Genomic DNA, 25,441 nt, shown 5'->3' with positions numbered 1-25,441 from the left:
TAATGGTTGTGAAAATGCTTGATAAAAGGTGCTTAAATATTAGTGATAAACACAGCTGGCTGAAAAATAACATGTATTACTAATGGTCACTAGCATGCGAAGAATAACAACACTTAATTATAATTATTTAGGACCTGATTCTGAAAACACTGTTGTGGGTAGTGCTTATAACTGTCAATAGCCCTAATGAAGTTTGCAGGATTACGCATACATTTTGCATTTATTTAAGCATTTTACCAACAGCAGTGCTGACTGATGATGGTAGGGCACTGGTTCCCAAACTTTAACAACCTGTGAACCCCTTTCACTAAAATGTCAAATCTCGCAAACCCCCTCCTAAAAATGAATATTTCCAGGGATTTTCTCCTTTACCTGAGTATAAATTATAAAAGCCGTGATCTTGGAAATATAACATTTGTTTTTATGACATGCTTATTACACACTATTATTGATTATTATTTATCATTACAGTATTTTTATTACATTATGAAAACAGCAACAAGATCTCAGTTTTGTAGCTTGTATCACTTTGAATAAGCCTGTTATAGGACCAGGCTCCTGTGTTTCATCAAGGAGTATCAGATGTGAAACAGCAGGAAGGGATTTAAGAAGCCAACTCAAAGAGTTCCTCCTACACAAGCAGTCAGGTCTTGAGCAGTCCAGGCAAACAACGCACGTTACAACAAAGCTTAAACTTGTTCTTCATAATAATTTTAAAAACAATCCTAGCTGCCTACTTCATTTTAAAAACAGCAAAAAATATCCACCTCCCTTTCCATTTCTTATAAGGAGTCTTGAAGTTTAAAACTCAGTGTGATAGAGGTGCTTTGATCTGCTTAGTTCTTGGAAGTCCAGGGGCTCCGGGCTGCTGGCCCCATGCTGCCCGGAGTCCCTAGGGACAGCTCTGTCTGCCATTGGGGAATTTTTTTCCCCGAGAACCCCCTGTAAAATTTCACAAACCCCAGTTTGGGAACCACTGTGGTGGGATAATGCAATAAAGTATTACCAAGCAGAAATTAAATGCTCCACTTTTTTATATTTTGTTCATTTAAGAACACTGGAACATATATAAATTGAATGTAACCATGCCAATTAGATCAATCATTATAATTCTCCCCCCCAAGAATATTACTATTTAATATTTGGCAAATACTGAACGGCCTACAAGAAAGCAGTTAACACCAAGGGGAAGAGCATACAATAGAAAAGCTGGAACATGTGGTCTTTTGCATATGTCGTTGCTCTTCCGGGTATGTAAGGTTCTGAAAGAAAAATTTAAAAAATCGTATCAGTTCTGCTGCATCTCTGCAGGCAATAAATCCCTTCAATTCAAGGCTTTAATATAATTGCCCTACCTCCTAATGTGTGTTCCATAATCACCATTTGAAAAACATTCTAATAGTGAGATATACTGAGATGTAAAATAGATTTCCAAGGAAGGGGGTGAAAACCATTTGTTGAGTCATTTTAAAACTAGACCTGCAAACCACTGGAGAATATGGTATGGGACAATCCTGCTGTGACTGTGTGATAGACTAAATATGATCTAATGGGGCTTTTCAATCTCTGATTCCTACAATATTTTCAACAAACTAATATTTAAAGCCCTGATCCTACAATGAGCAGGCCCCATTGCAAGATCAGGACCTAACATCTCTCATATCATAACCTAGTACTCTGCCCCACAAACTGAACTGGATGTATGACAGAATCTGCCTTCGGTGAATTAATCTTAAATTTTTCCCCGTGTGTGTTGTGTCCCAATTAAGGGTAATCTTATATTTTGTACAGTGAAACTATATGAAAGTTAAGCCTGTGATATGCATCTGCATCACAGGTGCACTTTTATTTATCAGCATTAGGCACAGCTTAGTGAATAGCTTTTGGAGCCATATATTTCACCAGTACCCTTGGCTCTTTTGTTGTGAATTCACTTACCTGATGGAATATCTATAAAACCGTTAGGTGGCTTGTCTGGGAGTCCTGCTACAAGAAGGAGTCCTAAAGAATTCACCTCTGATTGGTTGCGTGCCTGGGTCCAAGATTTCACCACAGAGTCATCAGCTAAATTGTTCAGCTCTGGGAGATTAGCGCCTAGCAAATCTTTCAGATTTTGAGCGCTTAATTTCTATAGCAGAAAAGAAATAAAAATAGGTACATTCATGTGAAATAATTCCAAGCTGCTTACAGAAAAGTTACATAATGGCAGACTGACAACATCCGCTAAGGTTTCTTGCTCTGCTCTGCCAATGTCCCTCTACCCAACCTAGTTCTGGGCTTCCTACCTACAGATCTGCTAATGCATCTCACTTCTTCCCTACAATACCCTTTGCTACTCCAGTGCTCCTCACAACCAAAACACCTGCAGCACCCCCTGTGTGGGAGACTACTCTGACTTAGTCTGTTTTGTCCTTCACTCCTGTGCCACCACACTGCTCTGTCAATGCACCAAAATCTCGACCCTTCGTTGAGCTGAGTTATGTAGTGGGTTAATTAAACCATCGGCATGCCTTGACTGATTTTTGACTACAGCAGTTTTTCATTATTTCTGCACTTAAATGCAAAACTGATCAGATAATCTGTTGGTTTAAAATTTAAAACCAAACGAAGGTACCTACAGCTCAAGGCAGCTAACAGGTTTAGATAAGAGATCTGACTGGGGTTCTTGTCTAATCCTCTGGTGATGGTAATATACACACAATGTGCACAGTATATCCAGATAAGCAAAAAGATAGCTGACTGCAAAATGTCAGTATGCAAGGGGTTCATGCTCCCCTAGCAGGGCCGGCGCCAGGGTTTTTGCCGCCCTAAGTGGCAGGAGGAAAAAAAAAAAAAAGCCGCGATCGGCGGCAGCTCCACCGCGCCGCTTTCTTCTTCTTCGGCGGCAAGTCCTTCCCTCTGAGAGGGACCGAGGGACCCGCCGCCGAATTGCCGCCAAAGAGCCCGACTTGCGGCCCCAAGCACCTGCTTGGAGCCGGCCCTGTACCCTAGGAGCTTAGAGAAGGATGATGGGAATGACTGAGGGCATAAAAACTCCTCCTTTCTTCTGGAGAGAGAAAAGGAAATACTTTTTCATACCCTGTGTAATTAGACAGCGGAGCTCATTGCCTCAGAATGTCCTTGAGGCCAAGAAATGAGCAAGATTTAAAAAGGGGCTGGACATTAATATAGCTAAGAATATCCAGAACTGTCATTAATGAGAACAACATTTTGGAAGGGATGTTAAACTTCATGCTTCAGGGCTTAACTCGGACTATTAGAGAGCAGGGCGAGACCTAACGTCGGGGCAGGCTACCCCACCTCTTCCTGCTATGGAGTTCGTACATCTTGCTCTGAAACATCTGGTGCTGACCCCTGTTGGAGACAGGACACTGGGCTAGATGGACCTTGGGTCTGATCCAGACTGGCAGTTGCTATGTAGCCACATCTGACAATGGGGCCTACTTAGTCCCCAGTCCTGAAAGCTAGGGAAGATTCTCATTTCAATCACTGTTTTTTCTGTTGCAGTCAATGGGAGTCTTGCCTAAAAACTGCAGGATCAGGAGTGACATTTTTGTTCTCCCAGGAAAAAGCACTGGCAGAGCAGGCAGTGCTGATGGATTAATTGCTATTCACAATGGAAAACGCCACCCACCTGGACTTCATCTGGGTTGAGGGCTGTAAATGTGGCTACGTCCATGACAGGATAACCAGAAGCAAATTTGATCAGATCCTTGGTTGGGGCTCCGCCTTTAAAGAAGAAAAGCAGAAGCTGTGTCTAGCTGCCAAGATCCCACAAAACCTTCCCATCACATTTTGTGTCGTTGAACCATAGAGTCCTATAGGTTCAGGCCTGACAGGCCCACCAGGTCATCTAGGCTTGCCCCTATATATTACAGGCAAATAAACAACACTCAGCCACTTCTGAATGGGCACTTAGAAACCCATTTTCCCACACAAGTGCCTAGTTTGCACACATCACCATGGTGAATGAACACAGGCCTACGTGTTCCAAACTCCCACAGTCACTCTGAAAATTTGACCCGTCTCCTAAGAAAATGTGAGGCTACTAGGGTGACCAGATGTCCCGATTTTATATATTTGATGCTTTTTCTTGTATAGGCTCCTATTACCCTCCACCCTCTGTCCCGATTTTTCACACTTGCTGTCTGGTCACCCTAGAGGCGACATATTCTCTATATTTCCTGTCGGATGCAATTGCCTGTGATGATGATAGTAGTCAGTCACATTGCTGACTGCAATTCTTAATGGCATTTTTTTTTCCAGAGGCGCAGGTGATAGGAGGTGGGGGAGTGGTTCCTTTCAGAGCCAGCAAGTATTCCTCCTCCAGCTTCTATTTATCCCCCCCTCCACAAGTGGTCCTTATGTGGTAAGGCCTGACCTATCTCATCCCTCCCCTAAATGCTGCTCTCAAGGTGGCTGAAGAGGTCACCATGGTGGCTAGACTCTCCTTCCTTCTCCCCCAGGGGACAGCTACCCTGCAAAGAAACACCTGTGGTGCTGAGCCTCAGAGCCCAGGGCAGCTGACAGAGACTCGCAGGACTTGGGCTGTGGGGCTATAAACAGCAGTGTAGACGCTTTGGTGTGGGCTGGAGCCCGGACTCTGAAACCCAGCGAGGGGAGAGGGTCTCGTGCCCGGTCTGCAGCCTGAGTGGGAACGTCTCTGCTGCTATGTTTAGCCCTCCAGAGCCCAGCGAACTGGAGTCAATTGCCCCGGACTCTGAGACTCAGCGCTGTGGGTTTTTCCTTGCTATGTAGACGTGCCCGCACTGCCCCAACTGGCAAAGGCCCGGGCTGGAGTCTCTCAGCCCCCTAACAGGGCACACTGAGCAACTGCCAACCTGCCTCTTTCAGCCCTTCCAGCAGCAACAGTGGAACTCACCAATGGCAGGCTTCAGCCGCTGGTAGTAGGCATCTGGAGAGCTCGGGTTCTCCTCGTAAGCAGCTCTCAGCTGGCTATAGAAGAGATTCTTCTGGCGCTGAGAACACAGCGAGGTATTCATGGGCCTGCTGGTCTCTCTGGAGAGGAAGTTTTTAGAGATGTACCTTTTGTATTTGTCAACGGTTTGAGCAACCAGCATGTGCATAGCTGGGTGAAATACACCCCGACAAAACCAAAACCCCGGGAGAGGAAGGCTGGCCCCGTGGTTAGGGCGCTAACCTGCATTTAGGAGGCCCAGGTTTAATTCCCAGCTTTGCCACAGACACCTTGTATGACCTTGGGCAAGTCACTCAGACTGTCGGTGCCCCTTCACAATGGGGAGAACAGTATTGCCCTGCCTCGCAGGGCTGGTGTAATGGCACAGCAGAAGAAACTGGGGTCCTAGATAGGAAAGAGGCTGCATAATGCCCTGCCTTTCTCCTTCTCCCCAAACAGCTGCTGGTGAGCCCACCCTGGGGCTTGTGACTGTCAGAAGGAGACTAGCAGAATTTGTACAACACCGACAAATCCTTCTGAGCTCTCGCCCAGTCCGAGCTACAAAGAAGCAAGTCCTAAGTGTAGATTTCTTGATCCGCTATTAAAAGAAGAAAGAAAGAAACAGAACCCACTTACCCTGAATGTGTCTAGTGGTTAAAAGAGTCACAAAGGTACCTGATGGCCTCACTGCTGATGGCTTTTATCTGAGTATCTTCCAAAGCACAGATGTGTGGCGCTAGCATTGTGAGCATTGTTCCATCTAACTGATTGCCATTAGCTTCTAGATGCCGAGTGACCAGAGACGTAACCTGCAGGTATGACCGTTAAGGTAAACCGATGAGTGTTTAAAAAAGTACATTAATTTAAAAATTGCAGTTGCTGACACCCATTCAAGTAATTTAAAATGTTCCTCTCTATCACCTGACCCATTATCGCATCAAAATATTTCTTTCGTACTAAGTGCTAAATCAACAAGACATTTTAAGACAAAGAAAAGTCTGCCTGGGGTCCCAAGTTTATTCCCACAATTCTGCTTTTCTACCAGTATTTTAAATCCCCTTTTCCCAGATTTTTATAGGGCCTCTTGACCTCCATTTATACTCACTGCTACCATCACATTCCAATATAGCTGATTCCACATATTTATCACCCTATGGTTGAAAGATCCGTGTCTGAGATCCATGGTGGCTTTTAATTTCTGAATGTTCTGATTAAAGCCTCCATTTAAAACAGGAGAGTGTACTTTTCTTTATCAACTTTATTGGTATCTGTTCATACTTTTGAAACATTCCCTTTTGTGGCCTCCTCTTTTCCAATCAGAATAAGACTGTTTCCTTTAACCTCACGTTCAAGAATCTTGGAGACCTCATATCATTTTGGTTTTCCTAGATTGCACCATTTCTAATCTAATAACCTCCCTAGCTCTGCAAACAGTTCCCCAGATAGGGCCAGACAAGTAACAGGATCACTGTTTCCAGGGCAATAACAATCTCTGTGTCCAGTACTGCACACAATATACTCTGTGTGTGTGTTTGTGTGACATTATTTAGGCAGCAACAGTGTCCACTTTTTAATCACTGATTTTTTTTTTAATTAGTGTCCTAGCAGCACTTGTCATGTTTTGCTCGCATGCTTACCTTTGGGAGATCCTCTTGCCATGATGTTCCTGTCAATAGGGCTGATAAGGTCTCGGCTGTAGTGATATTCCAGTTAGCAATTTCAGTTGTGGTATACATCCTGGCTATGTTTCCTAATAGTGGAAGGTAGTCTTCAGGCAGCATGCCAAAGATCTGTTTGTAGCACAAAATACAGTAAATAGACAGGCAGCATATGCCTGAGTTGTTTCAGTGCACACACTTCTCAAGTGGATATGAAGCTAACGTGTACAAGAAGATCTACTAAGTGTGCAGGATTCACAGACATTGATTCAAAATTCAGTGGGTAAGCAGGTGGATTTGATACACCTTCCTAAGGTTCCAAATCCACCACCAGGAGTTAGTCGTGTGTTTTATTTTTAATGGCTCTTGTTTTTTGTTGAACTTCTTATGAACTGATTCCTGAATCCGATACAATATCATAATATCCTACCTGTATTTAAGGGGAAGGGAGTGGTAAGAGCCGGGGATGTGGTATCAGGACTTTCGGTTTCTATTCCTGGTCCTGATACAGGGAGTGACTTTGGGCCATTTTGGCCAAAATTTTCAAACTTTGGGTGTTCAAAGTTCAGCACCTACATAGGTGGCTTGATTTTTCAGAGGTGCCGAGAGCACACAGGTCTCATACACTTCCAAGAAATTAAAAGTGCTCAGGCCCCCTGAGAATCAGGCCATTTATTTGTTTAGTTTACAAAATTTGGCCTAAAACACTCAGAGCACTCATGTCCCCAAGTGTGAAATGAAGCTAGGAGTGTTATGAGACTTAATTCATTAATGTTTGCAATATGCTCTAAGATCTTTGCGGGAAAGGTGCTGTAGATGTGGAAAGTGTCCTTGTTAGTTGCTGAACTGACAATATTGAAAAGTTTAACCCCAAACAACCCCCTCAAAAGCCATCCTTCAACATTACCTTTTTGCCCCAACAAGTCCCCCTCCGCATATCTCACCCAACCTGTTCCAGATTCTGCGCTACCTTGTCCAGTTTCAGCTTTAGCACTTGAAGGAGAGGGGCCTGAAATTCCATCTTCCCCAAAGTTTCCAAATTGTTTCTCAGCACATCATCAGGCAGGCAAGCATCCAGATCACTGCTGGATGTGTACTTGGAAGCTAGAAGGTCTCTCTGCTTCACCACCACTTCTGTTGTCAATGGAGTTCTTGTGCAGTCTGCTTGGGAGAAAGAGGGAGCATTAAAATATCTAGTGTATTTTTTGCCTTCATTCGGCTGTGTGCAAATATCTCCCAGCATGATGTTTCTGAGAACTTAGGGCTAGAATCATGGCAGAGGCAGTAGATTCACCCCTTTGGGGACGGGGAAGCAGCATATGTTGTGACACCACTTCTGATGTGGCCAGTCCTTTTCATCCAGAGGGATTCACATGGAGCCTTTTGGAGGCATTGGGGGAAGAGAGGAAGGAGAAACAAAGAACATAACATAAGAACATAAGAATGGCCATACTGGGTCAGACCAAAGTCCATCCAGCCCAGTTTCCTGTCTACCAACAGTGGCCAATGCCAGGTGCCCCAGAGGGAGTGAACCTAACAGGTAATGATCAGGTGATCTCTCTCCTGCCACCCATCTCCACCCTCTGACAAATAGAGGCTAGGGACACCATTCTTTACCCATCCTGGCTAATAGCCATTAATGGACTTAACCCCAATTAATTTATCTAGTTCTCTTTTAAACCCTGTTATAGTCCTAGCCTTCACAACCTCCTCAGGCAAGGAGTTCCACAGGTTGACTGTGCGCCAGGTGAAGAACTTTTATCTGTTTTAAACCTGCTGCCCATTAATTTCATTTGGTGGCCCCTAGTTCTTATATTATGGGAACAAGTAAATAACTTTTCCCTATTCACTTTCTCCACACCACTCAAGGAGGAGAAACCCTTAGCTGTAACCTGTGCTGACCTTCTACCTTACTGGAAGTTAATTGATAGCATCAGATTCCATTCTAAGATCTTGTGTATCTACCAAGCAGGAGCTGACATTTTCTGGGAAGATGCAGCTGTGGTACAGAGGAGAAAAGGAGATTAGTCTAGAGGAAATGAGACCCAGCCAACTCAGGGCACATCACATACGATACATACTTGCAGCTCGTTTTTGCCGCTGAGGGTTTGCAAGCTGTTTCAGAAGATAGGTGAATTGGTTCCTATTCCAGGTCTTCAACTGGCTCAAGAAATCAGGGAAAAATTGTGTCTTCTCTGTCTGTGTAGGAAGAAAAGAACTTTATGGAAAGGCAGCTGCTGGGATAGGTATATTGGACTCTTTAGTAGGTCTGGAGAAATGGTTTTCAGTTTCCGAATCCATCCTCTTTTAAACTGATTTCAATATTCCTACATTTTACTCTGTAACTTCACAGAACTGTGCAGAAACTGTAGGAACAGGTGTAGGAAGCTCTCAGCTTGTATTAGATCACTAATAATGACACCAATACTTAGCACGGATGTGCTCTATATATTTAAAATTTCAACTAACTGAGTCTCACAACACCCCTGTAGGTTAAACACACTGAACAGAGACACAGAGGATAAGTGACGTGCCCAGTGTCTTACAGCAAATCATGGTCAGAGTCAGGGTTACATCCCAAGAGTTTGTCGCCTGGTCCCATGCTCAATCCATTAGGCCATGCTGCTTCTCCTGAACTACACTAGGCACAGTGCTGATGTTCCATAGCAGTACAGTACCTCTGAGATCCTTTGAAGTGTGCTGCTCATCAAGGCACTGGCAAGAATACCCATGTCTGTCAGGGTGCTGACTGTCCATGTTGAAGGTGATCTGAGCAGGAAAGAGATGTATTTTGCATATGCCCTGAGCTTATCAAAACATCCTCATGCTAATGATGCGATCACCCAATGCAGGAAGGGAAATTAAAATGCATCTCATGCCCAATGGAACACGTCTGCAGAGATGTAACAGAAACCCGATGATGGCTGCACATCAATCAGGAGAGCTTGGACAAGAGACACTATACAAGGGCAGACTATTCCTTTCAGTTTATTAGAGTCTTTGCCTTCCATTGTGAAGAATGAAAGAACTTGCCCAACGAAAACTATGAAGTCAGTCTGGGGCAGACAAATGAGAGAGTTCAGAGGAGAACCAAGCCTTTGAGGAAAAACTGGGCATGTTTAATCTGGAGAACGGTGGAATGAGAGGTGCCGTTATGATAGTGTATAAATAGGCAATGGTGTGTTCTCGAGGAGAAGGATCAGTTCTTCTCACTAGTCCCTGAGGCCAGAAGGAGAAGATTTAGTAGCAAGGGCATCTGAGGTTCACCGTTTGGAAAAACGTCTCTAGTATAACGGCAATTAGGCAACCGAGCAAGTTGCCATATCAGTGGAGATGCTGGACTCACCCTGACTTGAGACATCCAAGGATGGACTTGACACCCATTCATTAGGAATGCTTTACATATCAATCCTGCCCCAATCAGGGCCGTAGCAACAAAGAACGTGGCCCCCTCTGAACATATGTCCAGGCGGGGCCCCTTACAATGCAGAAACTGGAATGCGGTATTTATTTTGCCACTTTTAGGGGCCCCCTTCCTTGCAGGTCCCCCTCCGGTCGGAGGGTACAGAGGGAGCTCACTACGCCTCTGGCCCCTATGGACTAGATCATGGATTCTCAGCCTAGGGATTGCAATCCCCAGGGAGTTGTGACCACCCCGCTCTTCCCCATATTACCAAATATGCCAGATGAGAGAGGTTTCCTGGGGTGGAGAAGATTTGAGAACCACTGGAGAAGGTGGTCCACTGAGGAGATCCTATCCAACCTGAATGAGTCCATAACACATCACCAAAGAAGTTTATAACATGACTCCATGTGTGACATACCCATATTTGTTCTTTAGCTGCTGCTCTATGGCTGTCAGTTGGTCTTCCGTGAACGACATGCAGCTTTGCAATATTGTTAGGATGTATGGGTCAGATTTTGCAATGTCGGTGCCATTGAGGGCACAGGAAAGATTGCCTAAAATTTGTAGGTTTTCCTTTGAAAATGATAAGGTAGACGTTCCCTGAGAATACGAAAAAAACAAAAGAAATTGACATGAGCCACCAAAGTTCATAGATTCTAGGACTGGAAGGGACCTCAAGAGGTCATCGAGTCCAGTCCCCTGCCCTCACGGCAGGACCAAATACTGTCTAGACCATCCCAGATAAACATTTATCTAACCTACTCTTAAATATCTCCAGAGATGGAGATTCCACAACCTCCCTAGGCAATTTATTCTAGTGTTTAACCACCCTGACAGTTAGGAACTTTTTTCTAATGTCCAACCTAAACCTCCCTTGCTGCAGTTTAAGCCTACTGCTTCTTGTTCTATCCTTAGAGGCTAAGGTGAACAAGTTTTCTCCCTCCTCCTTATGACACCCTTTTAGATACCTGAAAACTGCTATCATATCCCCTCTCAGTCTTCTCTTTTCCAAACTAAACAAACCCAATTCTTTCAGCCTTCCTTCATAGGTCATATTCTCAAGACCTTTAATCATTCTTGTTGCTCTTCTCTGGACCCTCTCCAATTTCTCCACATCTTTCTTGAAATGCGGTGCCCAGAACTGGACACAATACTCCAGCTGAGGCCTAACCAGAGCAGAGTAGAGCGGAAGAATGACTTCTCGTGTCTTGCTCACAACACACCTGTTAATGCATCCCAGAATCATATTTGCTTTTTTTTTTTTTTTTGGAAATACCCTTTCCAAAATATCCTGAATGATCTTGAGTATGGGGTGGAAAAAGACCTACGGTGAAATCATGGCCCTGCTGAAATCAATGGGAATCTTGCCATTGATTTCAATGCAGCCAGGATCTCCCCTGCTTAGTGGCGACTTGTTGATATATCCATTCGCTTGGTGCACCCAGTTATAAAAATTCCTGGGGTACATAAAGTCAATTTTAATAAAAGTTGACTTTTTCCTTAAAAATAAAATAAAGAAAGAAACAAGTTTCCAGGCTTGTCTACATGGGGAAATTCACCAGAATAGCTATCTACTCTGGAATAGCTTCCCACGTGGACATGCTTATTCTGGAAGAGGAATATCCGAATAACCATGGAGTGATTCTGGAATAGCTACTGTGCTTTAAATGTATACCCTATTCTGGAATAGCTTCCCTGGTAGAGAAGTTCTGTGGCACTCACTGACCCAGCCCTCCCCACCAGACACCTCAGGCAAAAGACAGTGACAAGAAATGAGCCCTATGGATCAGCAGACTTGCACCATGTCAGGAAAGGAAGTAAATTCTGGAGCGAACACTCCACTGAGCATGCTCAGTCACCACCCCCAATAGTGTATATATATCTAGGGACTGTTAGCTTGTATTCTCAAGTTGATAGCAGCTGTTGAGCTATTCATGGGAAGTAAGTTGGGCTCGTAGACTTTTTGATTTTAAAGCCAGAAGGGACCATTAGACCATCTAGTTTGACCTTCAGTCTAACACAAGACAGAGAATCTCACTCAGTTACCCCTGGACTGAGCCCCGATAGCCACTGCCCATGCCACTAATACAATGCTGTAACATTTCAGAGCTCTGTTTAGTTAATTTTTTTTTAATCCGTGAATAAAATAGCATCTTACCAGGCAAGCCTTAGCACTCTCCAGCAGCGACTGTCTTTTGGAAGACACTCTTGGCAAAAGGTCGACATTGGCTTGTCCAACAAGGTGAAAATATTTCTGGCAGTTCACTGTGTTTGAAAATGTCTCTGGTCTAGAAAAGATTAAACAGACATATCTGTCCTTCTACAAAACAAACAGTCTTAAACTCGTAGAATTGCAAACTGAATTGCTTAGCTGCACTGGTCAGATGCCCTTCACAATAAATACTATTCAGTGAAAAATGTCTATATTCATCATCGCAGGCTTCATTCAGCTCCCAATAAAGTCAACGGAAGTTTTTTATTGACTGAGGGGCTAGTGTATTGATCCCCAAATAATTTACTCAGTGACGAGTATTTGATCCAATGTTGCCAACTCTCCATTTTATCCCAAATTTCAAAATAGTTGCTAAACCCCAGTTCCCGGAGTCATGGGATTACATGAGATTCTCAGCTTTCTTTTCTTTAGCCTTCATGGTTGCAGAGAAAAGCTTGAACCTGTGAATCCTAATTCTCAAACTCCAGAAGACAGGTGAAAACGAACCCAACCTTTTAAAATATTAATTTTGTTTTTCTTTCTTTGCTTTTATTTAAATGTTTTGACTTTTGATGCCTGATTGATGATTTTTGAATACTTCAGGTAGCAATACTTTTGGTCAGGTCTGTTGTTGAAACTCAAACATTATCTACAGAATGTTAGCAAGAAAAAGTATATCCCACAGTAAGGTGCCTAACCGGATCAACCATAGCAGTGACTGGAATGGTCCCCTACAAAGCAAGGAACCCAAATGCAACAGCATTGCACTAGTGCAGGAGAAGCAGAAAGTGAAATGGGGCAGTGTCATTCTCCAAGCTGATTTCCATCTATAAATACAGCGGGGGAGGAGGGGAGATAAACACCAGCGGTGGAGAAGAGCTAATTAAGATAAAGGATAATATTGGCAGAAGAAGACATGGGGATAAACTGACCATGAATGAATTTAGGGTGGAAATTAGAAGAAGGTTTGAGGTTCTGGATCAGCCTCCCAGCAGGAGCAGTGGGGGAACACAACCTAACTAATGTGATACTTGATACGTTTATGAGCTTGATACATTTATGAACAGAACTATATGATGGGGGTTGCCTGTGAGAGAAAGAAGCTGTATTCAGTGACCCAGCAGGTCACTTGCAGTCCTATGTTCCAAGCTGAGTGAAAAGCAGAAAGTGTATAAATAGCATAAATCATAAGTAGACTAGATTATTAAATTTATTTGTTTTTGTTTTCTTTATTAACACTGGTATAATCAAATGGGTAAAGACATCTCAACAAATATACAGTATTGCTAACTTCAAGCATCAAAAATTATGAGCCAGGCCCCCCAAATCATGAGATTTTTAAAAATAAAAAATATTGGGCCCTTTTCATTTGTTTTTTGAGCCTTTAAGGTGCCCTCGGTCATCTCTGCGCTGAGGGGGGCTAGAAACTTAAAATGAAGGCTGATAGCCTCTCCTAGTCACATGACTCCAGGAGCGGGTGCTTTAAGAATGCACCGCATATTGTGAGCCTTGCGATAAAATTGCAAGAGTAGGCCATCTTGAATTCATATTGTTGTGTGTTTTTTTTTTTTTTTAATCTTGAACAGTGTCCTTTCAAAAGTGAGGGAAGAAATGCACTCGTGTGTCTTACCCCATGTAAAAAAGAACCTCGGCTGGATATTCTTCAAAATCTGATGGAGTTATCTGTCCTGTCAGTCTCTTCGTCATGCAGCTGAGCTACAAAAATAATATAAATCACGGATTGACTCCTTCGTCCCCAACATATAACTCTCTCACCGGGGTTTCACTAGTCATCTGACCACAATAAAACCACCAATAATAATGCTGCTTTATTCCAAAGACTGGTAAAGACTTTCCCTTGATTTAAAGCGGTACTAGATCCAAGCCCAAAATGCTATACAAATTTGGTATGTCTCCATTGCAACACCCCTCCTCCCCCAGCGAGACTCAGAGCCTGTGTCTACGCTTAGGCTTGCAGGGCTTGTACGCTGATGCTAACGCTAGCAGTGGAAACGTTTGTGCTCAGATTCTAAGACCCACTCCCCTCACCGACTTTCAGAGCCCGAGTGGGAATGTCTACATTGTTATTTTTAGCGCTGAAGTGCATGTCTGAGTCTGTAGACCCGGACTCTGAGACTTGCTGGCGTGGAGCTTCCCCACTCTCCCGCCAGTATAGACGTACCCAGAGTGGCCCTGATCCTGCATTATGATCTACACTGATTTCAGTGCGGCCCTGCCCAGGTATAACAGGCCATCTGCAAGGATCACAATGCAGGGCTGGGGCTTATGCATACCAGTGGGTCACTCACCATTGAAATGAAGCCACCTCTGAAATGGAACACAGCATCTGGCTAATAGTCCACAATGCTATATTAGCCCGTGTTGCAATATAGGTTGGTCACTAGGGCTAACTCCCTTAATCTTCTGCTAGGTGCCATAGCCTCTTTAATAACGATGAGCCTTGGCTTTGTGACTCAAATGAGACCTGACAATGTTTGAAACATGTTTGGTCTAGCTAAATTACTAGGCCTATAAATTTAGGAGCTGTGCTTTCCCTCTAGCGCTATAAAACTGCATGACTCTGATTAACACAAATGTGTGTTTTATACATATCATGGGCCTCATCTCTCCCTGGTGCCGTTCAAACCGCACCAGGGATGAATTTGTTGCCACACTGTGCAGTCCTGCTCTCTGCAGACATTCCCACATAGACCTGTGGACGGCTTGCCCTCTCTGCTGACTCACCTGGCTATCTTCCAGTTGTATTCGTTTGTCCCTCATGGCTTTTGCCAGGCTCGCAAACTGACTGTTGTTTAAAAAGTTTGCTGCTCCACAGCTGAATCCTTGAAGGACAGTGGAAGATAACCTAAGTGAGAAATAGAGGCATTAGTATGTGGCCAAAATTTTGGTCCCTCTGCCTTATTCTTCTATGGTATAAAATATAAACTTTTGGAGAATATTTTTATTGGTGGGGAGGCTTATTTCTTGGGATCATCCTTTATATATACACACACACAATGCAGTAGTCCTACGGAGGCTGGAAGTGGCTCTTTCAGTGCACCTAAAATTGACTGGCAGGGGTCACTCGAGCAATACAACGGGCGCCCCACCTCACAGCATGCTGCCTATCGAGCTATTAAAAGCCCTTGCCAAATCTGGGAAGTTGAGGACTAAAACTATCAGGGCATCTAAATAGAGCCCATGGTATACATTGACAATGGCAAAGCTACATATCCCATTGCAGTATAATTCAGTGATTCCCCAATACACAAAGATCAGAGCCCTTGAGTATCTGCGGATGTTTAAATCTATAAGGGCCTGGTCCTTCACGGAAAAGCATCTCACACGCGTTCTTCCATGCATTGTGGAGGTAGCACCATTCATGCTTTAAAGGTAATACCTATTGCCTGCTCAGGGATGGAAATATCAGCTAACTCACCTGGAGTATTGCTGCGTGGACTTCAGCACTGCCTGGAAGAACACGCTGGCCTGTGATTATAAAAGGAAGCAGAGCTCTTAATGTGCTGTGGAAAGGAGCATATTCTACATTTATTTTTCTACATGGGCACTCTTATCACTGAAAGCTTTGCACCCAGAATGAGTGTGAAATACGCCCCTTACTGTGGGATTCCCTTCACTAGTCCCTGCTTCTTCACCACTGTCCTGCAGCCTACTGAAAACCATGCTTCATTCCCCCCGTGCTACAGCACCTTCCAAAGGAAAATGAAAAGACAATGAACTCTCACTCCGGCTGGCTGTATGTTCTGCAGAGAGTGCTTCCATAAGCTGCTTTTTAAAAAAACAAAGAAGAAAAAATAGTCCGCCCCCCCCACCCCCCAAATTGGAACATGTTTATGCTGGAGAACTATTTCCCCCCATTTTAAGGGGAAATTAATAATCATAATTAGTCATGCACTATCTTTCTATAGCATCATTTCTCTAGTGACACTCAAAGTGATTCACTAAATTCTGCATTCAGCTGCAACAGTGTAAACCTAGAGTAACTCTGCTATCCACAATGGAGAGAGACTGGATTTACACATCCTTAGATAAAAATTCAACCCTGAATGTGTCACCCACTCCTGAAATGCAGCTGACTCTGGAGTGGAGCGTGGCAGCTACTTTTCACCTGGTACACTACATTTTAGGAGGTTAAACTGGTGTAGCTCTGTTAAGTCAATAAGGACCTGACCCAGAAAAAAGCACTTCACTTTCCTTTTTGGCTAACAAATGAATAAGAGGAGGAGGTCTGGGAGCAATGGTTCGTTCTTATTTTGGTTCCTTCGGAGAGGAAGAATTCAGTGGCAGTGCCAACTGTCCGTAGGAAGCAGGATACAAGGGCTCTCACGGGGAATTGGAGAGGCTGGGAGAAGAGGAGGAAACTGGACATGAAAATACACAACAACAACAAAATGGGCTACCTGAGCGGCTGTCCATTTCTTCTGGTTGATTTCATTGATATTGATCTGGGGAGATGCCAGTCTAGACAGAGGGATCTGATCAGCCAGCTTATCTGGGATATTGAGGAAGGTGCTTCCAGTCACGCTCTGTAAGATCTGAAATGAAAACAAACACGGACGTGCTGGGGGGAGGTGGGCTGCTGGGCTTATAAAACTCTGGGTTGTGTCTTGCAAGGTGATAAGCGCTGACCATTTGCTCTGAAGCCAGTCGAGGGTCAGGGAGAAGGCTCTTCCTAAGTGGCGTGGGGGTTGCTGGATCATGGCCAGCACGGGAGCCCCGTGTTTATGCAGAGATCGGGTACAGCCTGGGTAGGCCCGGTGCAAGCTTCCCCAGCGTGGGCCGCAGCCCTGCCCAGGAGGGGTCATCTCTAGGCTTGAAAGGAGAACTCAAGCTTGGTGGCCCATTGAGTTCTTGTCCCCTTTGCTGATCCTGCCAGCAAGAGGGCCAGAAAGTGGTTTGGGTTTTGGTGAGATGCACGCACAGACACCGACTTCACACTAACTGCGTCTCAAGGCAATGACCTGGAGCCTGGACGTATCTGGGTGCTGATGGAAAGCGGCTGGGGTGTTATCAGGTGAAGAGCTGCACTCTTGCCAAGCCAGAGACTCACCCGTTGCACAAACTTGTATTTCACAGGCAGAGGGGCCTGCTCCATGCTCTCTGTGAAATTCTGATCTGCAGCCAGGAGGAGGGTGTCCTTGTTGTCCAGTTTCTCCAGCACATTGACGGGAAGGCCAGGCGCTAGCTTCCCCAGTATCAAAATACTGCTGGCTTTGTTGATCTAGTGAGAGATTCACAACACTGCATGGAAGCCTAAATAAATCATCCTCTGTCCTTTCAGTCAGCGGATCTGTGCCACTGCCGTTGCTGAATGAGAGTAATGCAAGGTTTCTTTAATCACCTTTCAGGCTAACTTATTTGGCCTGATGGGTCAAAAAGTGTGTGTGCGATTGCACAATCAGTTTGCACGGATGCGTATGCAAAGTGAGTATTCAGGCGTGTGTCTCACTGTGTCTGCTCTGTGCACAATGGCTGATATATATATTTTTTCAATACACCACTAGCGCAGTGGGGTGGGTGGGTGGACAAACATCAATAAAAGAATTAAACTGAATGAAAAACCTCACTGTGGTCATGGGCTACCTAGTGTGTATATGTCACCACCGCCCTCTACAGCTCAACTGTGTGTCATAAGCCCTATACTGCTAGTGAAGAGTCTCCTTTTGCCCAAGTGGTAGGGGCTAGTGTTTTTTACATAGGAGGGGCTAAGTTTTAGCCCAGCTGTCTCTGTGAAGTTTTGAGTGGCCACAGCATGCCGTACAGTGGCAGCTGAGAAGTCCTTGTGTGCATGGCTTTGGTACAATATATTGGCTAAGGAGACCAAAGCCCTCCCTTCTTTGTATATATATATATTTACCTGGTATCCATTCTGGATGACTTTTTTAATGATGACAGAAGCCTGTGCTGGGCTCCAGCCCCCTGTGGCTGAGAGCAATGGGAGCACCCGCCGAAGGGTTTGCCCATCCGCGTTAGCCAGGAGCACAGACGGTGTTAACCCAACGGCTAAGGGACCGAGTCTTTGAAAGGTCTCCACAGAGAGGTTGCCAGTGGTGTCAGGCAGCGCACCCGTCACCTGTGAAAGGAAAGAGCGTTCCGGGGTTACTCCGAAAGGACAAGGAGGCATGTAGAAGGCAGACGTCTATCACGAGTCTGCAGTTCTGTGTCAACTGATTCATATTTGTGTAAGACACGAGGGGGCCATGGGTAAATTGTTAGCTTTTTATTTCCTTCTCTATGTGATTTGCAAGCCAAGGGGCTAAAGCACAGGCTACCTGGGTTCTTTTCCCAACTCTGCTATTGGCTCATTGGGTGACCTTGGGCAAGTCACTCAGGGCCAAGTTTTTAAGCGTGGCCACTACTTCTCAGTGCCTGACTTTGTAGGTACCCAGCTGGAGACACTTAGGACGTGAGCCTCGGAGGTCTGGAGCACCCCCAACTCCAGACGAAGCCAGTGGGTGCTCTGGGTGCTCAGCACCTCTGAAAATCAGGCTCTGGGCATTTCAAGATGCTGCCTCCTCTCTGTGCCTCAGTTTCCCCGCTGTAAAATGGGAATAACACCACCTGCTTGACGGCGGTGGTCTGAGGTTTCAGGAATTAGTTTGTGAAGCTCTTTGAAGCATGCTATTTATATGGCAATATGTTATTTATTTAGGAATAAGGCTACGCAGTCCACATAGGTATTGGAGTGCACTTCCGCGATGTAATAGAAGAGGGAGGGTTACTGGAAAGATTGCAATGGTGCCCTTGATTTGCAAGGCAAAATACGATGGCTACACACTCCATGAGAGTGCAGATGGGGGGATGCCTCAGTTCCAGTTGCGGGATCCTGGCAAGATGGCAAAGGCGGGTTCCTGCTGCCTTGAAACAACTGCAACGTGCAGCCTAGCGTCTCCAAAGGAGACCTCCCCCGACTCCACTTCTGAGGGCTCACCTCTCCTACTGGCTCCTGGGAAGGTCTCAAACAGCTCTGCAAGGCTGCCAGAGTCAACCTGGCTTCAGTCGCTGTCGTTTGGCTAATATTCCACTTGCCAGCCACATAGCAGATCAAATTGTCTGGAACGCTGTGGGGAGAAAAGCAATAACGGTCTCATCAGATAGAGCCAGGATAGTCTGCCCGACTCTTCAGCAACGGGGGGCCGTAAAGACTCCCCTGGGTGCTGCTGCTCTGAGTGAAACAGGAGAGAGAGGCTGGCCCAATGGTTAGGGTGCTACTCTGGGATTCGGAAGAGCTGGGTTTAATTCTCTGCTCTGCCACAGACTCACTGTCTGACTTTGGGCCAGTCTCTCAGTGCCTGTAAAACTTCCCTACCTCACAGGGATGTTGGTGATGAATCTGTTAGAGACTGTGAGGTGCTTGCATATTACAGTGAGGGGACTGTTGGTGTCACAGACTGGGGTGTGGGCGGTCAGGCCTAGTGGTCACAGCAGCAGAGTCAGAGTTGGAGTCAGGAACCGAGCAGGGCTGGAGCACGGCTGGGAACAAGACCGGCCCAGGAGCAATTGCAGCTGCAGGCATAAGTGTTGAATAGCCGCAGACCTGGTGGTGGCCTCTCAGCCCAGCATAGGGGGCTGGTTGATCAGGGGGTTCAGCTACAAGTCAACTGTCTGGTCCCGCGCTCGGCTGCAGGCCCTGTTTCCTGGCAACAGGAGTGCCTGAGTTAGTCAGTGCACTGACAACTCACACTGGTTTTAATGCCCCTGACTACGGTGCATCAGCCCTGGAATGAGGCCCCGGATCGGCGCTATTACTGTCCCACTGCTGTACAATGGCGGGGACAGGCAGAGGCCAGGGTGTGGGGAGTGTCCTACTCTGTCAGGCCCCACAAAGTAGGAAGACAGTGGAGGAGTCGGGATGGACTTTCCTTGCACATGACTAGTGGAGAGGGAGCTTGTAGACCAGTGGGGCTCTCCCTCCAGGCGCAAGCTAAGGATGGCCATGTGAGACAGGGAAATCCCACTGAGTTAAACTGGTTTGGATGAAACTCAATCGGGTGTCTGAGTTTGCTGGTTTTGTGTGAACCCCGAACTCAAAAAGAAACAGAACTGCCTTGAAATCAGGCAAGCGAAACCCGGTGGGTATCATGCACCGTGGCCAGGCAGCCCTAAAACCTCTGTGAAGCTAACGTTGATGTCTGATTTGTTGGCTTAAAGGTACATGCGCCGTCCCCCCAGCAGTCACAGACCAGTCACGTTACCTTCCCAGCGCGATGGAAGGATTCTGCATCGTGATCAGAGTGGAGTAGTATTCCTTCACGTCTTCTGAGAGGGCGAGTTCCCCCACCAGCGCCAGGTTTTGAGGATCCACCGCAAAGTCTTGAAGCTGCTCTGACGAAAGGTTTCGATGTTACCATTGTCTTTGTTATTGAAACATGCCCCCCCACCCCAACAGCAGGTCAGGATCAGAAAACGGCCAACTAGGGACCAATCTCTGCCGACTGCCCTCTGGGAAATGTCCATAGGTAACCAGCCAAGTGAAAACATGTGCAGAGCGGTTGTGGAGACTGGGGAGTTTAAGTCACATTAGCAGAGCAGGGTGTTGATCACTCCTGGACTGGCTCTACTCTCCACCGGCTGCAAGTGGTCCTAGCCCTGTCTCTTTAAAATATGGCCTATTCGGGGATACTCGGGCAGCCATCGGCCCAGCCAAACACCATGCGATGGGGACTCTGTGCAACTACACCAGGCAGCCTGAGGGGCTTTGTGTCTTGCAAGGTTCTCTGTTGGATCTCAAAGGGTACAAGCGCACCCCTGGTATAATGTGGCTGGCATCGGTGGGGTTACCCCAGGGATGAGCTTGGCCCTAGGGTATGTGTGACTCCATAGCACTCCCGGAGGTAGGAACAGTACGAAGGGAGCCGTATGGTCATCAACCATTGCCATTGCTGTACAGGAGGAAAGCTGAATTGCAAGGGAAAATTCCAAGATCAGGAGGCAGAGAAAACCCTAATCTCCTTCCAAACTGAGATGGAAGTTTCTTGTTCTCCTGATTTCCCAGCATCCCCAGGACTTAAGCCTGGACCTATAATACAACGTAACCCAGAGAATAAGTTTAAAAAATATAAAGCCAAATGATCTGCTTCTTCTAAATGAGCAAATCTCCACCGAAGCCCCTGGATCTGCCCCAGCAGGGGAAGCGGCCCATCGAGTGGTGTGACTGGCCCTGCAGGGTGGAGCGGCAGTGTGCTTGGCAGCGCATTGCCGAGACAGCCTTGCTGCTATCTGCGGGGCCTTGCAGCTCAGCCAGCTTGCTGTGTCCTTGCAATGGTCTCAGTGATACAAAACAAACGCTCGGAAACACTGGCCCAGCCCGGCCTTCGGGAGCCTCTTATCCTTCGCACCGAACGGCTAGGTTTGCTTTGCTTTTAGGTGGCTGCTCAGCAAACGGATGAGCCAGCCCCGAGGCCGTGGCCAGCGCTGCCTTTCTGCCAATAATAAAAACGGCCCCCATCCCTTTTACAGCACGTTCCCTCTTTACGGATATGAACTAACTGATGCCCCTCGTCCTCCAGGATGTAGGTAAATAGTCTTATCCCCATTTTACAGATGAGTGAAACTGAAGCCCAGAACAATGCCTGTTGGAATCCACGAGAGTCTTTCCATTGACTGCAGTAGACTTAAATGAGGCCCAAGATCCCAGAGCAAATGAGAGCAGGGGTTCTGAGTGTCCTGATTAATCTGCTAGATCCTGCTGCCTAGCTAGGTATCCCCTCGGAGTCCCTCCCCAGAACTCTTTGCCATGATGCCTACAACTAACTTGACAACAGTTATTCTGCTAGCGTACGGAGACCAATACTGTCTCATTGTTTCCTTGTATTCCCCCATCTATCTACATCCATCTGTTGTCTCTTGTCTTGTATTTAGACTGGAAGCTCTTTGGGGGCACGGATCATCTTTTTGTTCTATGTTTGTGCAGAGCCTGGCATAGTGGGGTCCTGTCCATGACTGGGGCCCCTAGACACTATGCTAATATAAATAAATAATAATAACGTCGAGCTTGGACACTGATATGTTAATATGCGTGAATGCACTCCTACATCGAAGGAAAGTAAAACCTAGTGAAAGAAACCCCTCAAGAAACCCAAACTCTGTACATACCAACTGCTGGCTGTCACTGAAGGCTCTGAGATCCTCACCAGTGCAGTATGTCAGATACTTTCCCAGGTAGTCTAGAAACCAAGCCGTGGAGTTCTGGTCCCCGTTGCTTTGGTTATAGCACTTTGGCTTGTCACCTGTCAGGGATGAGAGTTATCATTTCTCAACAGTTGTTTATAAATTGACAGTGTCTATCGGCTACCGTTGCTGTTGTGCCTTCATCCCACAGTGTTTCCTAGTGATACAGAGTGAAAATGCTGGCAGACCCAAAGTATGTGTTGCTATGAGAGATTAATTCTTAACGGGTCAGAAATCTGTGCATTGGTGTCCTCTGTTGGACAGAGTGTGAGACCTACTTTTGTGTTAATTCAGTTCCCTCTGAGAGCCAGTCTCCTAAGCAAACCAGCCCCCCTATAGTTTTCCTAACAATAGATATAAATGAAACTAATATTAGCTATGTTGCACCTGCTACCCCAGAACAGACTGATGATGATCCAGCTAGTTCTGTTTCCCTCTGCAAACACCAGATGCTTCAAAGGAAGGTTTAAAACAGTCAGACACTTAATTGATGAATGCTATCCCTGGGGAGAAGTTTCTTCTGGATCCTAGCTGGTAATCAAGCACGAGACCTAGTGAGGATTACTGCTTGCAATTTTGGTCCTAGCTAGTGTAATTGCACTTGCTATTTTTATTAATCTAAATGTCTAATTAAAAAAATGACAAGATTACTTGCCTCAAAAATATCCTGCAGGAGAGAGTTCCATGGGTTAATTATACATTACGTGAGGAGCTTACCTGGCTGAAGAAGATAGTTCTTGAGAGTGAAGTAAATGCTTTGCTGCATCTCTGCTGAGTAATCATGGTAGTGGATATTTAAAGCCTTTACTCTGGTGTGAGGGGAAAAAGGGAAATGTTAAGGCATTAACAAAAAGGTGTTGCATTCTGCAGATGGGGAATGGACGAGGTGATCAGACAGAGGGGCGGGAAGCTTGCTAGAGATCCTTTCCTGCATCCAACCAACTTGCGGTAAATTATGGATCTGCTCTTCGGTTTCTGTCTCGCGTCCCTTTTGAGAAACCCCCAAACTGTTCTCCACACAGCCAAAGTGCATTTTAAAGCTCAGGCCATAGGAGATAATACACATCAATATGTCAATGTAACCCTTATTACATGGTAATATACATTACAGTGTAAGATGTACATTAAATAGTGTAGCTTTTGTCCCCCTCTAGCAGCTGGAAGAGTCAGCTACTGCTCTTGACTAGTGGAGTTGTTCCTTTCGCTCAAGCAGGAGAAGCGCTTTAGTTAGAGTCAGAGGTGCTGAGTGCAGCCCCTCAAGGCTGTCGTCAGCTTAGGTACCTGCTTTCTCAAAGGCAAAAGGAGAAATACTTACAGATGCCGGAATGCCAGGCAATTTGTGGTAAGAATCTCAGATGTATTGAGCTGACTCTGGGTGATGAGAGGGAGATGGGTCTGGAGCCGCTTGTTTAACCATTGATCCAAACTGGATGAGTTAAGGGAGCTCAGAGCTGCCACAAAGCTGGGCCAGACACCATTCAGAACAGCTTTCAGGCTCCCCTCGGTCCTATTTACCTGAGAGATGCAGGATTGCACTGTGTAATTAAAGGTGATGTGAAGTTGGCTAACAGATCCTCCCTGGCTAGTATTAACTAAAGTCATTATATTAACCAGAGCTTAGTTTCCCCCTCAGTTTCAATGCTTCTCTCTTTACTTCTTCAGTGACATCACTTCCTGCAGCACCTCAGGTCTTCTTTGGAGGTCTCCCATCGAAGTACTATCCAGACTCAGTGCTGCTTTGCTTTTGAGATCTCCCACAATCACAGCATAAGGTACATGGGCTGCAGGAAAGTGGGTCTTGGACAAATATCATTTTCTGCCAGTGAATGGATGCCTCCACATCAGTGATAGACTTAGGAATTGTCCCTACAGCAGTGTTTCTCAATGACCATTCCGGAGACCTAGTCTGGTCCCTGAGTTCTGCCTGACACAGTTTAGGAAGGCAGCAAGCCAGTCCCTGGTATCAAAAAGGTTGTGAAACACTGCTCTAGAGCAGACGGGGTTATGTGAAGCTAAATATCGGCTGACCAGTAGGTGGCAGCTCCCCCATTTTGCTGAACAAGCAGGATGTCTGTTAATATTTAACATAAGCATCTATTTTCCTATTTCCGAGAGTGGCCAAGAAGGCATAGATTCTCATAACATTCCTAATTATTCAATAAGGTACATTTTGGAAGAATTTTCTTCCAACCCCCCAGCTGGTGATCAGCTTATGTACTGAAGCATGAGGGTTGAACGACCTTGTGATTTTTCTCTCCTCTATTTGCACAGCAGATGCTATTGTCTTTCACCTCCATGTTTGGAATCTCATTAAGCTCTTAGATACACACTATACCTGCTGATTCAGACCATCCAGCACTGTCCCAATCTTATTGATGTCCTCATAGTTTCTGAGGAGGGTTTCCAAAGCTGTGTCGTTGCTGGGGTAGCCTGGCTTTATCAGTATGTCTAGAAGCTCTCTGGGCTGCAGCGAGTCAATTTTCTGTAATTAACCAATATAAATTAGGTTAACAGAAAATAATGTCTGAACATTGCAGGAAACAATAAACAGATACATTGTTCTGGCTGTAGTATTATTTAATGAATGAACTTGCACCGATGACCATGAATCAATATTTAGATCATTCGTCTTTAAATATTTTTAGGGCCATCTGTGAAATGTGTCCAGAAAACCAATTTATGCCGAGTGTTTGGTTTTATGCCTTAGTGCCCATCCGCAGTTTTAGATGCCTGGATTCCTTTATGAACCTGGCCCTTAGGACACTTTTACCCTAGGTCTATGCACTGCTTAGGTCTCACCTAAGCTGTATTTTGAGATCTTAAGTGAGATTTAACTGGTGCCTAGGGCTTGTACTAGCCCTCTGCACAGGGGTGATTTTCACACTGTTTTCCATATTCCCATCTTATGGCCAGTAGGAAGCAGCTGTTATAACCTGCTTATTAAATGCCTGATTCTGTGTTCATTATTCCTAGATTCCTAGGCCAGAAGGGACCATTGTGGTCATCTAGTCTGACCTTCTGTATACCACAAGCCATAGAACTACCCCAAAATAATT

At 45.5% G+C, this 25,441-nt stretch overlaps 1 protein-coding gene across 1 annotated transcript; it reads right to left on the bottom strand.

The window, feature by feature from the left end:
* Positions 1 to 400: 400 nt before the first annotated feature.
* On the bottom strand, positions 401 to 24,095 carry LOC128843946 (mesothelin-like). Its single transcript, XM_054041090.1, has 22 exons — positions 24,040 to 24,095; positions 23,103 to 23,194; positions 22,311 to 22,444; positions 20,411 to 20,535; positions 19,147 to 19,276; positions 18,073 to 18,288; positions 17,266 to 17,436; positions 16,616 to 16,750; positions 15,634 to 15,683; positions 14,940 to 15,060; positions 13,825 to 13,910; positions 12,141 to 12,270; positions 10,401 to 10,582; positions 9,255 to 9,345; positions 8,658 to 8,775; positions 7,547 to 7,740; positions 6,556 to 6,708; positions 5,594 to 5,727; positions 4,883 to 5,019; positions 3,635 to 3,729; positions 1,939 to 2,128; positions 401 to 1,262 (listed from the first exon to the last, which is right to left on the bottom strand). The coding sequence occupies exons 1-22, from the start codon at positions 24,093 to 24,095 to the stop codon at positions 1,162 to 1,164; spliced, it is 2,841 nt and encodes a 946-aa protein (XP_053897065.1). The 3' UTR covers positions 401 to 1,161.
* Between the last annotated feature and the right edge of the window lie 1,346 nt (positions 24,096 to 25,441).

The sequence above is a fragment of the Malaclemys terrapin genome, chromosome 10, assembly GCF_027887155.1.
Source record: "Malaclemys terrapin pileata isolate rMalTer1 chromosome 10, rMalTer1.hap1, whole genome shotgun sequence".
NCBI lineage: Eukaryota > Metazoa > Chordata > Testudines > Emydidae > Malaclemys > Malaclemys terrapin.
This window is presented reverse-complemented; position numbering and strand designations above follow the sequence as displayed.